The sequence below is a fragment of the Protopterus annectens genome, chromosome 3.part0 (assembly GCF_019279795.1).
Source record: "Protopterus annectens isolate FY-2018-M chromosome 3.part0, PAN1.0, whole genome shotgun sequence".
In the NCBI taxonomy this organism is placed as follows: domain Eukaryota; kingdom Metazoa; phylum Chordata; order Ceratodontiformes; family Protopteridae; genus Protopterus; species Protopterus annectens.
In genome coordinates this window covers 465,572,283-465,587,473 of record NC_056731.1, presented here as the reverse complement: position 1 = coordinate 465,587,473, position 15,191 = coordinate 465,572,283, and the positions used below count along the sequence as shown (strand labels likewise).

Genomic DNA, 15,191 nt, shown 5'->3' with positions numbered 1-15,191 from the left:
ACTTTACCAGCAAGTAAATAAAGCAAGGTTGAGAAATAGGTTCATTACACAGCACCGTCCTCACCTCTGGAGTAGACTCCCACTGCAAACTAAACAGTGTGATACATTATCTTTCTTTAAACACAGACTGGATGATTGGATTAGTATACACAAATTCACTCCTAGCTTGACCCTCCCTGAGAGAGTACTGCTAAGGTGCAAATGGCTGTAAGACTCAATTGCCTTGTATTTCCTATCATTCTATGACTTATCTAGGGGCCTTGTCCTGAAAGCAACATAATACCAAAATCGACAGGGTAAGGTCAAACACACGACAGAATGGATAAGATAAAGTCATATCATGTAGTCAGTTACACAGATCACACATATTAAGTTCCCAGTTGCTGGAGCAGACTAGTTTGAGTTCAAATTCAATTATGCTTCATGCTTCACTGCTCATTTCAAAATGGAACAAGACTGCAGTACTCACTTGATTGTGAGTTGTATGTGTGGTCCAAAATCAGTGCACCTTGGAGAAAGAGACAGATAAATGTTAGACTGCCTGACACCGATCCCCTCTTTCTCCAAGGTTTGGCAATCTTAAAAAAATAAATTTTTAATATCTCTGACACAGTAAATCATACAATGACATGCTCAAGCACATACATTATCAAAATGTGTAGACTTGAGATTTCAATTATGAGAGTTGTGGCCAGTAATGTGTGAGATGCAACTACTGATGAAATCAAGCACACACAATGGATCTGAAACTGTCAGAATGAAACATTTGCAAAGCATTCAGCTTAATACAAGTTCACCTACCAGTTCTCGTAACAACAATGAAAGTTATCAAAAGCATTAGTAAGAGAGGCTGTGCCTTCATGCTTAACACTACATTTCTGTAGAAGAAAGATTTTATAAAATATTGTGGCAAAAAAAAAAAAAAAAATCTTTTTTTCCTGTTAAAATTCACTATGCCAGTACTTCCATGTCCATGACATTTACAAACAAATGCTCTAGTGTTAATCTCTGAACATTCCAGAAGTATATAACAAACCATTTTGAAGCTACAGGTATCTTATAAAGAGATACCAAAAATAGCAGTTTGGGGCTCGCCTTTTCAAAAAAAGAACAGAAAAGGGTTAAGGACAGTGATGAAACTTGGCAAAGATATCAATAATATTAAGTGAAATGGCAAAAAGCAGTGATAAAAATACACATTTCTGCACTTGTGCGATACACGACAGTGTTGTTTTTTGGCAACCTATTAACAAATACTTACTGATTTCCGAAAACTGCAAACTTCACTTTAAGTATACTTTTTAGTAACTGGACAGCTGCTAAAGAATGGAAATAATGCAAAGTTGACTGGAATAATGAGGAAATAAACCATATGTTGTGACTTCTAACAAAGCACTAAAGATACATTTTACTGTTAAAGCTGTCTATTTCACCACACATTATATCCACCACTTAACTATAACTGCTCCAAAGTGGAAATAATGAAAGCAGATTGTAGGAACTGTTAAGCTGTGCCCTCGCAACTGTAACAGGGCACAAGCTTGGTAACAATATAAAGCATATTCACGAATGCTTTAACAGCTTTCATCAGCGATATGCTGGTATCTGGACATAAGTAGTTTTCCCAAGTCATTGCCCTTGCAGAAATAAGCAAACAAAATGTTTCACTCTATTTAAACATTACAATAATAAGGAATGTTAGTATAAAAATAAGGTAGTTGGTCTAAATAACTCTACCACATTACATACTTGATTGTTCCCTCAGGGTTGTCAGAGACGACTGCACTGGTGTGACCCAAAATGTAGCCAGGAATCCAGCCTTCAGCTGCAGGGCACAGATCAGTGGCGGCACGGAACACCAAAAACATGTTCTGCTGGTTGCTAGCCAAAATCTGTACAACCTCTCCTTGGTAGACATTAATCTCATCCTCCTTCACTGCCGTATAATCGTGCGTCACCAACATGGTGGAGATACTACTACTGCTGCTACTTTCACTCTATAGGAGTGGAAAACATATGAAACTCAAGTAAATAACCAGCTTTAGAAAAGGGAGTTTTTCACACATAATGAATACATATCTCCCCATACTACACAGTTCTAAAAAATCTTAAGAAAATGCTTTTATATTTCAATAAGTTACACACCAATAAACAACTACTTGTCACTCTGATAAGAATAAGACCACATAAACCCATTACTTCTATCCTGTCATTCAATATTCATTAGCAGCTGTAGTCCATATTTCTAGAGAGAAACAACAAAGTGAGAGGCCATGCATACTCCCAAAATTAAAGGAAGGGGTGAACAAAAGTCAGTCAAGTCATTCTGCTCTCTCAGTAAACTGAGTCACAGCCTGGAGACATATTTATATACCCTCTCAGACAGTCTTGCAATGTTGTCTTGGTGCCAGATTGTGCACTTCAGTGTACTAGGCCAGGGTGGTCTCTATTCAAAGTCTGCATGCACATAAAGCTGTCAGAACAATATCTGATAATCTGTGCAAGCAAAAGGAAAGAAAATTCTATAGGTATGGTCATAGCTCTAAATTAATTTTTACAAAATAAGTTTGACCAAATCTTCACCTTATTCTGAAAAATCCATAAGCAGGCAGCATTCTCTATTAATGACTTGCAGGCAGCTTCTATTATCAAATCATTCCTCTGATGTTTTATGACAATGGAGGACCCAAATGGGCTGCCAGGCATAATTTTCATAACATTATCAGCCAATGCAGATAGGAAAACCAGACATTTAAAGAAAAGAATCCAAACAGCATTGTCTTCCTAACACTCAAGAGGAGAAAGTAAAGTACAGTTTTGTACCTACCATAAATGTAGATGTCCGATAGATATGCAACTGCAGTCCTTACATATGGGTTGTCCTGCCTCAGGCAGCCCCTCGGTCGGCCAGATTCCAAAGTCTGGGTCCGGCGTTGGCTGATGTTGCCTCCTCCCCGACGTCAGAGCGGTTGGGGTATAAAAGCATCAGCCGACGCCATCTTCCTCAGTCTTTCTTGCCCCAGATGCCAGGTGCCCTCCAAGGAAGGCTAAATTTAGAAACTGGATAAAAAATTCCAGACATACACAACAGTAATAAACAGATACACCATAACAGATATCCCCAGCTAAATAGAAAAGGAGGGAAGTGGACCCAATGTACAGAGGGGTAGGAGGGAGGGAAAACCTGACTGCAGTTGCATATCTATCGGACATCTACATTTATGGTAGGTACAAAACTGTACTATGTCCTTCAAGAATGCAATTGCAGTCCTTGCATATGGGTTGAATACCATAGCCAAGCTGGGGGTGGTAGGCTCTAAGATAAAAATGGTGTAGCTAAAATGCCCTGCAGGACTGCCGAAGCAAAGCTTGCTCGGGATCTGGAATATAAAGGCAGGTTGTAGTGCTTAGAAAATGTATGCACGGAGCTCCATGTAGCAGCTTCTAGAATGTCCTTTGTAGCCACCCCTCTTAGAAAGGCTGTGGAGGTGGCTATAGCTCTGGTGGAGTGTGGCCTGATATTGGCTGGCACACCCTTTCCATAGAAAGAATAAGAGAATCTGATGCAATGTCCAATCCATTTTGAAATTGTTTGTTTGGAAATTGCCTTTCCTTGCACTCCAGCAGTGTATGCTACAAATAGTTGGTCAGACTTTCTGTTGGCCTTTGTTCTGTCCAAGTAGTAGCACAGTTGTCTGTGTATGTCCAAAGTGTGCAGCAGCTTTTCCCCTTTATTGTGAGGATTGGGGAAGAAGGTAGGCAGGTGAATTGCTTGATTTAGAGACACCCTGGATATCACTTTTGGCATAAATGAAGGATTGGTTCTTAAAGAAACTCTGTCCTGATGGAAAATGAGAAATGGAGGTACTGCCACGAGGGCCTGTATCTCCGAAACTCTTCTTGCTGAGGTAATTGCCAACAGGAAAACTGTTTTCCAGGAGAGAAATTGCAATTCTGAAGATGCTGCTGGCTCAAAAGGAGGAAGAGTTAATTTTTCCAACACGAAGTTGAGGTCCCATGCAGGCACTGGTGGTTTTCTGGGACGTTTGATATTCTTTATCCCTCTTAGAAATTGTCTTAGCAAAGGATGTGAAAACCCTGGTGGATCAGTGTTGTATTTTGCTGAAACTGCTGAAGCGTGTATTTTTATGGAAGAATAGGAGAGTCCATTATGTAGCATTTCTGCCAAGTATTCTAGTATCTGTGGGATGCTCATTACAGATGCATCCTGACCCTTTTTGGCATTCCAGATGTTGAATCTCTTCCATTTGGCTGAATAAGTTTTTCTGGTGGAAGGTCTGCGTGCTTCCAATAAGATCTGTTGAACTTCCTTGGAGAGAGAGATATGGGGAGAAGTCATGGAACCCTCCAAGCTGTCAGCTGCAGAGTTTGCAGGTTGGGATGAACCGTCCTGTAATTGTGCTGGGTCAAAAGCAGAGGCCATTGAGGCAGGGGCCACGGCTTGGTGCAAGTTATGCTCCTTAGTAATGGATACCAGTGCTGTCTTGGCCAATCTGGAGCTATCAAGATGCCTTTTGGTTGTTCTGCTTTGATCCTCAGTAACACCTTGGTCATTAATGGTAGAGGTGGGAATGCACAGACTGTTAGAGAGTTCCAGTTGAAGGAGAGAGCATCCATTCTCCAGGCTTGTGGATGGTGTGTCCTCGAGCAGAACTTTTTCAGATGATGATTGAGGTGTGAGGCAGAGAGATCTATGTCCGGCCTCCCCCACGCATGAGTTATTTGTGCAAAAATGTCTGGATGCAACATCCATTCGTGCGGGTCCAAGATGTTTCTGCTTAGACTGTCCGCCAGAACATTGTCCTTGCCTGGAACAAACTGGGCTTCCAGATGTATGTTCAGTTTCAGGGACTTTTCCCAAAGAGTCATTGTTAGTCTGCAGAGGGGGTAAGAATGAGTACCGCCCTGTTTGTTTATGTACCACATAACAGTGGTGTTGTCTGTCTTTATTAGCAGTTGACCTTGTTGAAGATATTTTCCGAAGGCCTCGATTGCATGAATTACTGCTAACATCTCTTTTTGATTGATGTGTAGATGCACTTCCCGGGGGGCCCATTGCCCTTGAATGCATCTGCCCTCCATGTGCGCCCCCCATCCATGATCTGAGGCATCTGTTGTAATGGTTTGGCTTGTTTGAGGTTTGTTGAAAGGCATACCTTTGTTTAACTGGCTTGCTTGGGCCCACCACAAAAATTCCTTTTGTAGACATGGAATGAGTGGGATATTTGTTTCTAAGTTGTGGCTGTGTTGAGACCATAAACTTTTTAGGTACCATTGTAGTTTTCTCATGTGTAGTCTTGCCAGTGGAATCAATAGGATGCAAGATACCATGAAACCCAGGGCCTGCAGGATTTTCCTTGCAGTCATCTGGGTGAGCTTTGCTAGGCTTTTGAAGTAATCTGGTAATTGTTCTTCCTTCTCTTCTGTGAGGAAAGCCATTTGTGATTTTGTGTCTAGTTTGGCTCCTAGAAAGATTATTTGCTGGGATGGCAGTAGTCTTGATTTTTGAATGTTGACTGTGTATCCCAAAGCCTGTAGTAAGTGAATGACATAATTCAAGTTTTTTGTCAAGGCTTGCTTGCTGTCCGCTTGTATAAGGCAGTCGTCCAGGTAAGGGTATATTTGTATCCCCTGGAGTATGCAGTGTGCAATTACTGATGCCAGGTATTTTGTGAATACTCTGGGTGCAGTAGATAAGCCAAAAGGCAATGCTGAGAATTGATAATGCTCTGACCCTGCAAGAAATCTGAGGTATCTTCTGCAACTGTGTCTGATTGGGACATGCAGGTATGCCTCCTTGAGGTCCAGAGTAACCAGCCAAGACCCCTTGCCCATCATGGGAAGGAGTTGCTGTAGCGTCAGCATTTTGAATTTTGGCACAATGAGAAAAGTGTTTAGAGCGGACAAGTCCAGTATAGGTCTCCATTGCTTTTCTTTTCTTGGAACAAGGAACAGTCTTGAGTAGAATCCCTGGCCTTGTTCCTGAGGAGGAACCTTTTCTATTGCTTTGATTTGTAGCAGCTTTGAAACTTGTACGAGTGCCTCTGCCCTTTGATTTTGTGGCAGGTTTGGCATGCCTTGTCTTGTTGGTAAAGTATGGAAGTGGAACCTGTAGCCTTGGTCTATTATGTCCAGAATCCATTTGTCCTTTGTTAAAACGTGCCAATTTTTTGAAAATAAGGATAATTTTCTGCCTAAAAGTGCTTCTCTTTGAGCCTTGGTCGGCGGTGTCAAAGTCAAGTCATTGTGATTGTCCCTGTGGAGCAGTAGAAGTCCCTGCGCCACTTCTCTGATTAGTCGGTTGCCATTGGCGGCCCCTGTAGGAACCTCGGTATTGCCCTCTCCCTCGGGCACGCCTGTTTTTTCCCCTTTGGAACTTGTCAGTGTCTGGAAAGGACCAATTCTTCGAAGGCCAAGTCCTGCTGAACCTTGGTGGCTGAACCTGGAGGAAATCTTTGACTGTTTGCACTGATTTAGCCTTTTCCTCAATTGATTTCAACACATCCTGAGCATTAGCACCAAATAGCTTGTGTTTTTCCAGAGGTGCATCTAGAAGCTTTACTTTAACATGATCTGGCAATGCCTGTTCTTTCAACCAAGCATGTCTACGTATGACGGCCCCTGTCATAGCTGCCCTACATGAAGCTTCCAATGCATCATAACCACACTGAAGAAAATGATTGTTAACCTGCTGTGTATTATGAACCAAATCCTGCAAGGCCTTTCTATCTAAAGGCTCAGGAGAGGCTAACTTTTTCTGCAAATCATCCATCAAGAAATCCTGATACTGAAACATATGAAAAAGGCAATTAAGGGCCCTCATGGCAAGGGTGGTTAAGGTATAAACTTTTTTGCCCCACCTCTCCAGGGACCTAGATTCCCTGTCTGCGGGCAAAGGATTTTTGGCCGTGGAAGTGGCCACTCCTTTGGGCCCCTGGGAAATAGTTTCTAGATCAACAGAATGGGCCTTAAAGAGACATTTATGAGTTTCAGGAACCCTGTAGTATCTGTCTGGCTTGACTGGAGCAGGAGGGAGAGAATCAGGAGAAGCACTCGAATCTGAGTACACATCATCCAATACATCTAACACTGGAGGGATAGCTAAAGGCCTGTGCTGGGGAAGCTTAAGGAAGGTACGAAGCAGTTTCCTGGAGTCGGAGAATTCCTGGCCCTGCCACTGAAAATGCTCTCTCATGGAGTGGAGAATTTCCCCGAAAGAAATATCCTCAGGAGGAGAGGCAGAAGGAATAGATTCCTCAGCATCAGAATCCTCGTAGGCCTGGAAGGACTCTTCCTGGGTATCTGAGTGATCTGAGTCACCAGAGGCTTCATCTGAGGAAAGGGTATCTGTCTGCTCAACCCTAGGCCTTTTGTCTGAGGGTGGCTGAGAACCTCTGTCAGGATGAGCCTGGGAACCTCTGATTAAGGAAATTAGATCTGCAGCTAAAGTCATGATCTGTTTATCAGAAGTGGGACCCTGAGATAAAGATTTAGGAGGGTGAGACTTAGCCTGGCTGGCAGCCTTAGCAAGTGTGTAGGCCTTGATGGACATAGACACCGGAGGCCTAGCTGCCCCACGTGCTGGAGTAACTTTGTCCACCGGTATGGTCTCAGGCAAATCTTGGGCTTCGGCTTCTGGAGGAAAATCAACAACAGGCACCGGTGTAGGCTCCAGGGCCGAGGTGAACGGTAAAGCGGTGTCGTCGGTCTGGAGTGGTGGAATAACCGCCTCAGAAGAGACCGATGCACTCGCGGTAGGTTTTGGCGTGGTGTCGGTGGAAATCACGGGCCAAGAATGTCGGTCCCGGTCCTTCCATTTTTTGGAAATAAGTGTTGTCGGTTGTTCCGACGGCATGATATAGGAGTATTTTTCACCAAAAAAGTCTTCAGCAAATTCTGCCCGGCGCCTGAGTGCACGCTTATTGAAGCAAGCACAGGCAGCACAGGCCGAGACGTCGTGGTCTGGGCCCAGGCAGGGAAGGCAGTAAGAATGGAAGTCCTTATGAGGTATTTGTTTACCATAAGACAAACAGTTATTAACTTTTGCAGTTTTATCTGACATCGGCTGAGGCAAGAAAAGGTTCCCCAACGGGGTACTTGGCTTTTGATGACTTCGGTTACTGAAAACACAGGAGCTGGCCGACCGGCACTTGCAAACTGCTTCTGCTTCGGGCACCGCGCGACAAAAAAGACTGAGGAAGATGGCGTCGGCTGATGCTTTTATACCCCAACCGCTCTGACATCGGGGAGGAGGCGACATCAGCTGACGCCGGACCCAGACTTTGGAATCTGGCCGACCGAGGGGCTGCCTGAGGCAGGACAACCCATATGTAAGGACTGCAGTTGCATTCTTGAAGGACATCATATGAAGCAGTACTACAGACCTGCTCTCCAAGATACTCTTACAGATTTGGAGTTGTGACAAGTTTCAGTTTAAAAATACATTTTCTTTTAAGCCATCTCAAGCACAATGTTTCAAGTAAATAACCATCTTTAGAAAAAGGGAGTTTTTCACACATAATATCTCCCCATACTACACAGTTCTAAAAAATCTTAAGAAAATGCTTTTATATTTCAATAAGTTACACACCAATAAACAACTACTTCTCAGACAGTCTTGGAATGCTGTCTTGGTGCCAGATTGTGCACTTCAGTTTACCAGTTTACTGTGTAATTTAATTTAATCTTGACTTGCACTCAGGATTAACACTAACCTGTGGAACTTGTTTAACTTGCTTACTTATGTAATCTCTGTAAATAGTCCGTTTGTAATATGTAATGCTGGTATTGTGCAATGCTGTATCTGCTTACCCTTGGAGCTTTTCTCCCCGGGCCTCCGCTGAAAATGGATATGCATCCAGTCGGACTATCCCGGTCAACAAATGCAAAATAAAATAAAAAGTCTTTACTCTCTCTCGGACATTTCCTTGAAGTCTGCCTGTGTATGCATACTTTTGGGGTGTTTTATTTATTTATTTTTTTATTTAACTGGCAGGTTAACTGGGAAACTGAAATGACCCACTGTGTCCTATTTTCAGCAAAGACTCTTCTTACCTAGTCAAGTAGCAAATACATGGTCAGTTTAGAATGTTCAATTTAACCTGCACACTTTTGGAAGGTGAAATGAAGTAACTGTATTACTATGAGAGAACCAATGTAGACCTGGCTTAAACATGCAAACTTCACAACAACAGTAATCGCAGGTTAAAAATGAAACTCAGACCCAAGAAAGTACAGTTGTGTACACTTACCATAAATGTAGATGTTCGAGTGTATTCACTGTTGCAGTCGTTGCATTTGGGTTATCTGCTTGCAGTAGCCCTCAGTCAGCCTGATTAACAAAGTCTTGGGTCCTGCATCGGTTGCTGTCTCTTCTTCATGACGTCAGGGGTATAAAACATGCAGCTGACTCCATTACATCAGTTTTTCTTGCCCCAGATGTCAGGTGTCCCCCTAATCGGAAGCAATTAAATCTATAATACAAGGATATTCCCTCCAACAAAAAAGCAAATACACCAAAAAGCTTTTTGAGCATAGTAAGTGAGAGTAGAGGTATAGCCAAAAGAAAAAAGGGGACTGGAGAGAGGGTAACTAGAACTGCAACAGTGAATACGCTCAAACATCTACATTTATGATAAGTGTATACAACTCTACTATGTTCTTCGTGTTTCCCTGTTGCAGTCATTACATTTGGGTAGATTCCCAAACCTAAGGTTGGGAGGAGGAATTTAAATAGAATTAGGACCAGCTGTAAGGCCCTGCAAGACTGCAGGGGGAAAACCAGCTCTGGATTTAGAGATAACTGGCACATGATAACGCTTGGTGAAAGTATGTACAGAACTCCAGGTAGCAGCTTCTAGGATATCCCGTGTAGGGACACCCCTGAGAAAGGCTGTAGAGGTAGATGCAGTCCTGGATGAATGGGGTCTGATGCCATGTGGAATAGGTTTTCCATGGTGCTTATAGCAGAAATGAATGCAGTGGCCTATCCATTTTGAAATGGTTTCTTCAAAATAGCTTTCCCCTCTGTCCCTGAAGCAAATGCCACCAGCAGTTGTTCAGATTTCCTTTGAGGTTTAGTCCTGTCCAAGTAGAGTCTAAGTTGTCTGTGCACTTCTAAGGACTGCGGTATCCATTCCCCTTTGTTCTGAGGGTTAGGAAAGCAGGGAGGCAAATGAATGAACTGATTAAGAGCCACACTGGCTACCACCTTGGCCATGAAGGAGGGATTGGTTCTGAGGGACACCCTGTCTGCAAGAAAGATGATGAAAGGCTCCACTGCCATAAGGGCCTGTAACTTAGATACCCTTCTTGCAGAAGTGATTGCTAAAAAGAAAGCTGTTTTCCAGGAAAGGAATTTTAAATCTGCAGTAGCAGCTGGCTCGAAAGGAGGAAGAGTGAGTTTCTCCAAGACAAAGTTAAGGTCCCAGGCTGGAGTTGGAGCTCTCCTCGGTGGCCTTAAATTTTTGGCCCCTCTGAGGAACTGCTTGAGCAGTGGGTGAGAGAAGAGGGAAGGCTCTGTGCTATAATGAGCTGAAATGGCTGAGGCATGAATTTTGATGGAGGAAAAGGACAAGCCCTTATGAAGCATCTCAGTCAAATATTGTAGAATCTGAGGTAAATTGGGCACTGCTGCGCTCATCCCTTGAGGTTCCAGGTACAAAATCTTTTCCATTTTGCAGCATAAAATTTTCTAGTACTAGGCCTCCTAGCCTCTAAAATGATATCCATCACTGATTTACTGAGGGGTGGTAAAGGAGAGATTATAGCAATAACCCACGCCTGGGTGTGGGTAATATGGGATTTACCCATGGTTGGCAACCGTGGGTAAATCCCGCATTACCCACACCCAGAAGTGGGTTATTGCTATTATACTATGACATTATTTAAGAAAAATAATTACTTTTCTTAAATAATGGCATTGTATAATGCCTCTTTGCTGCCCTTCCGCAGCTGTCTGGTATCCGCGGCAGTTCTGATGTACTGCGATGCCTCGCAGTACATCAGAGTTGTGGCCAAAGCAGCGGAGAAAGCAAGATCTCCGTTGCTTTTTCGCTATGTTAAATGGGTTTAACATAGCGAGACAGCTTTAAAATAAGCTACGGAGATGTCCGTTGCTTATTTTAAAGCTGTCTCGCTATGTTAAACCCACTTAACATAGCGAAACAGTAAAAAGCAACGGAGATCTTGCTTTATCCGTTGCTTTTTTTTTTTTCTTTAAACTTGTCTCGCTATGTTAAATGGGTTTAACATAGTGAGACAGCTTTAAAATAAGCAACGGAGATCTCTGTTGCTTATTTTAAAGCTGTCTCGCTATGTTAAACCCATTTAACATAGCCAGACAGGTTTATAAAAAAAGCAACGGAGAAGGCAAGATCTTCGTTGCTTTTTACACACTGTGTCGCTATGTTAAAGGAGTTTAACATAGCGAGACAGCTTTAAAAAAAGCAACGGAGACGTTGCTTTTTTTAAACCTGTGTCGCTATGTTTAAACTCTTAACATAGCGAGGCAGGGTTTTAAAAAAGACTTATACTAATGGAAAAAGTCCGAGCGACCGGACCTTTTTCCATTAGTATAAGTCGATTTACAACGTGCACGCTGGCCAATCAGCGTGCACGTTTTGGAATATTAATGGGGGGTCATGGTATAATAGGTAATTAGCCAGGTTCCTAGGTTCAGGGTTTGCAGCTGAGGGTGCAGAATATGGTTCTCCTGCTGAGGCAACAGGGAAGGAGTCTGAGGCAGGTGCCATGGGGCCAAGCGTGACACACTGTGCAGGAGGGGGTACCAGTGTTGTTGTGGCCAGTCTGCAGCAATTAAAATCATCCTTGGCTTGTCCTGTTTGATCTTTAGTAGTACCTTGGAGAGCAAAGGCAGAGGAGGAAAGGCATAAACTGATAGGTTTTTCCAGCTGAAGAATACAGCATCCACTTTCCAAGCTAGTTTGTGGGGAATCCTTGTGCAAAATTTGTCCAGTTGATGGTTCTAGGGGTAGGCAAATAGGTCTATATCTCGGCTCCCCCATTTGCTTGTCAACAAGTTGAAAATCCTTGGTTCCAGTTTCCACTAATGTGGGTCCATGAGGTTTCTGCTTAGTCCATCTGCCAGTGTATTTAGTTTTCCTGGCAGGAATTGATCTTGTAGATTCACTTGGTAGCTCAAGGCTGTGTTCCACAATGCCATGGCTAGTCTGCAGAGGGGGTAAGAGTGTGTACCCCCCTGCTTGTTTATGTACCACATGACCGTGGTGTTGTCCATCTTTACTGTTAGTTGTCCTGGAAGAATGTGGCCCTTGAAGGCTGTCAGAGCATTCTGTACAGCTAACATTTCTTTTTTATTTATATGTAGGTGCATTTGACTAATGTGTAGGTGCATTTGCCCTGAATGCACTTCCCTGCCAGGTGAGCCCCCCCCATGCATAGTCTGATGCATTGGTTGTTAAGGTTTGGGTGGCAGGGTGTAGTGTGAATGGTAGTCCCTTGTTTTGGTGACAGGCCTCTGCCCACTAAAGGAACTCTAGGCGTAGGCAAGGTATGATAGGAATCATAGCCTCTAGATCCTGTGAATGTTAACACCGTAGGCTTTTGAGATACCACTGCAGCTTCCTCATATGCAGCCTTGCACATGGAATTAGAAGAATGCAGGCCGCCATGAACCGCAAGGCTTGCAGTATTTGCCTTGCAGATAACTGGGTTTTTGTGGCCACTTGTTTGAAGTAGGTTGTCAAATGAGTCAGTTTCTCTGGCGCGAAGAAAGCCATCTGGGAAGTTGTATTCAAGCTTGTTCCCAGGAATATAATTTGTTGACAGAGTACGAGGTGTGACTTATTTTCGTTTATGGTGTACCCCAGACAAGTCAGTACCCTTTGAACAAAGGCCAGATGATTCAAGCTTTCTGGCTTTCTGCCTGAATTAGACAATCGTCCAGGTATGGATATATTTGAATAATTCTTTGCCTGCAGAATGCAATGACTGGAGCTAGGCACTTTGTGAATATCCTGGGTGCAGTACATAAGCCAAAAGGGCAGTGCAGAGAAAGTACAGTTGTGTACACTTACCATAAATGTAGATGTTCGAGTGTATTCACTGTTGCAGTCATTACATTTGGGTTATCCGCTGCCAGGTTGCCCTCAGTCGGCCTGATTAACAAAGTCTTGGGTCCTGCATCGGTTGCTGTCCCTTCTTCCATGATATCAGGTCGTCAGGGGTATTAAACATGCAACCGACGCCATTACATTAGTTTTTCTTGCCCCAGATGTCAGGTGCCCCCTAATGGGGAGCAAATAAAATTAAAAAAACACAATTATACCTCCAACCAAAGGCAAATACACCAAAAAGGCTTTTAAAGTAAAGGAAAGTAAAGGTATAGCCAGAGAAAAGTAGGGGGTTGGAGGGAGGGTAACCAGGACTGCAACAGTGAATACACTCGAACATCCGCATTTATGGTAAGTGTACACAACTGTACTATGTTCTTCATGTTTCACTGTTGCAGTCTTTACATTTGGGTAGATTCCCAAAGCTATGGTTGGGAGGAGGAGTTTATACAGCATTAGGGCCAGCTATAAGGCCCCGTAAGACAGCAGTGGCAAAGCCAGCTCTGGATTTAGAGAAAACTGGTAAATGATGATGCTTTGTGAAAGTATGTACAGAACTCCTGGTAGCAGCTTCAAGAATATCCCTGGTAGGAACACCTCTGAGAAAGGCTGCTGAAGTAGATGCAGCCCTGGGGGATACATTTTCTATGGTGCTTATAGCAGAAATGAATGCAATGGCTTATCCATTTAGAAATGGTTTGTTATGAAATAGCCTTCCCCTCTGCCCCTACAACAAATGCTACCAGCAATTGTTCAGATTTTCTTCGAGATTTAGTCCTGTCCAAGTAGAATCTAAGTTGTCTGTGCACATCCAATGAATGCAGAATCTGTTCCCCTTTGTTCTGTGGATTGGGAAAGAAGGTTGGCAAATGAATGGACTGATTAAGAGCCACACTGGAAACCACCTTGGGCATGAAGGATGGATTGGCCCTGTCCGCATGAAAGATGATGAAAGGGTCCACTGCCATAAGGGCCTGTAATTCAGATATCCTTCTAGCTAAAGTGACTGCTAAAAGGAAGGCTGTTTTCCAAGAAAGGAATTTTAAGTCTGCAGTAACAGCTGGCTCGAAAGGAGGTAGAGTGAGCTTCTCCAAAACAAAGTTAAGATCCCAGGCAGTGGTAGGAGCTCTCCTGGGTGGTCTCAAGTTCTTTGCCCCTCTGAGATACTGCTTGAGCAGAGGATGAGAGAAGAGGGGTGGTTCTGTGTTATAGTGAGCTGAAATACCTGAGGCGTGGATTTTAATACATGAAAAAGACAGGCCCTTGTGAAGCATCTCAGTTAAGTATTGCAAAATCTGAGGTAAATTGGGCGCTGCTGTGCTCATCCCTAAAGATTGGTCCCAGGCACAGAATCTTTTCCATTTGTCAGCATAAGATTTTCTAGTACTAGGTCTTCTCACCTCCAAGATGACATCCATCACAGGTTTGCTGAGGGATGATAAGGGTGAATTTATGTGATTAGCCAGGCTGCAAGGTTCAATGTTGGAAGTTGAGGGTGCAGAATTTGGTTCTCCTGCTGAGACAGCAGGGAAGGGGTCTGAGGCAGGTGTCATGGAGATATTTGCGACACACTGCGCAGGAGTGGGTACCAGTGTTGGCGCAGCCAGTCTGGAGCAATCAAAATCATCCTTGGTTTGTCCTGTTTGACTTTTAGTAGAACTTTGGAGAGCAGAGGCAGAAGGAGAAAGGCGTAGACCGATAGGCTTTTCCAGTTGAAGGACAGAGCATCCACTTTCCAGGCTTGTTTGTGGGGAGTCCTTGTGCAAAACTTGTCCAAATGGTGGTTCTGGGGGGAGGCAAATAGATCTATGTCTGGGCTCCCCCATTTGCTTGTCAACATGTGGAAAATCCATGGTTCCAGTTTCCACTCGTGTGGGTCCACGAGTTTTCTGCTTAGTCCGTCTGCCAGTGTATTCAATTTTCCTGGCAGGAATTGAGCTTGTAGGTGCACTTAAAAGCTCAAGGCTGTGTTCCACAATGTCATGGCTAGTCTGCAGAGGGGGTAGGAATGTGTACCCCCCCTGCTTGTTTATGTACCACATAACCATGGTGTTGTCCGTCTTTACCATTAGTTGT

The 15,191-nt window shown here is 43.5% G+C and overlaps 1 protein-coding gene across 1 annotated transcript in view; it reads right to left on the bottom strand.

Moving 5' to 3' along the window:
- Positions 1–15,191, bottom strand: part of TRIO (trio Rho guanine nucleotide exchange factor) — a 5,137,669-nt gene that overhangs the window by 516,743 nt on the left and 4,605,735 nt on the right. The window contains exon 49 of the mRNA XM_044065600.1: positions 1,750–1,997. Coding sequence (XP_043921535.1) covers positions 1,750–1,997 — 248 coding nt within the window. The remainder of the gene's footprint in view (positions 1–1,749; positions 1,998–15,191) is intronic.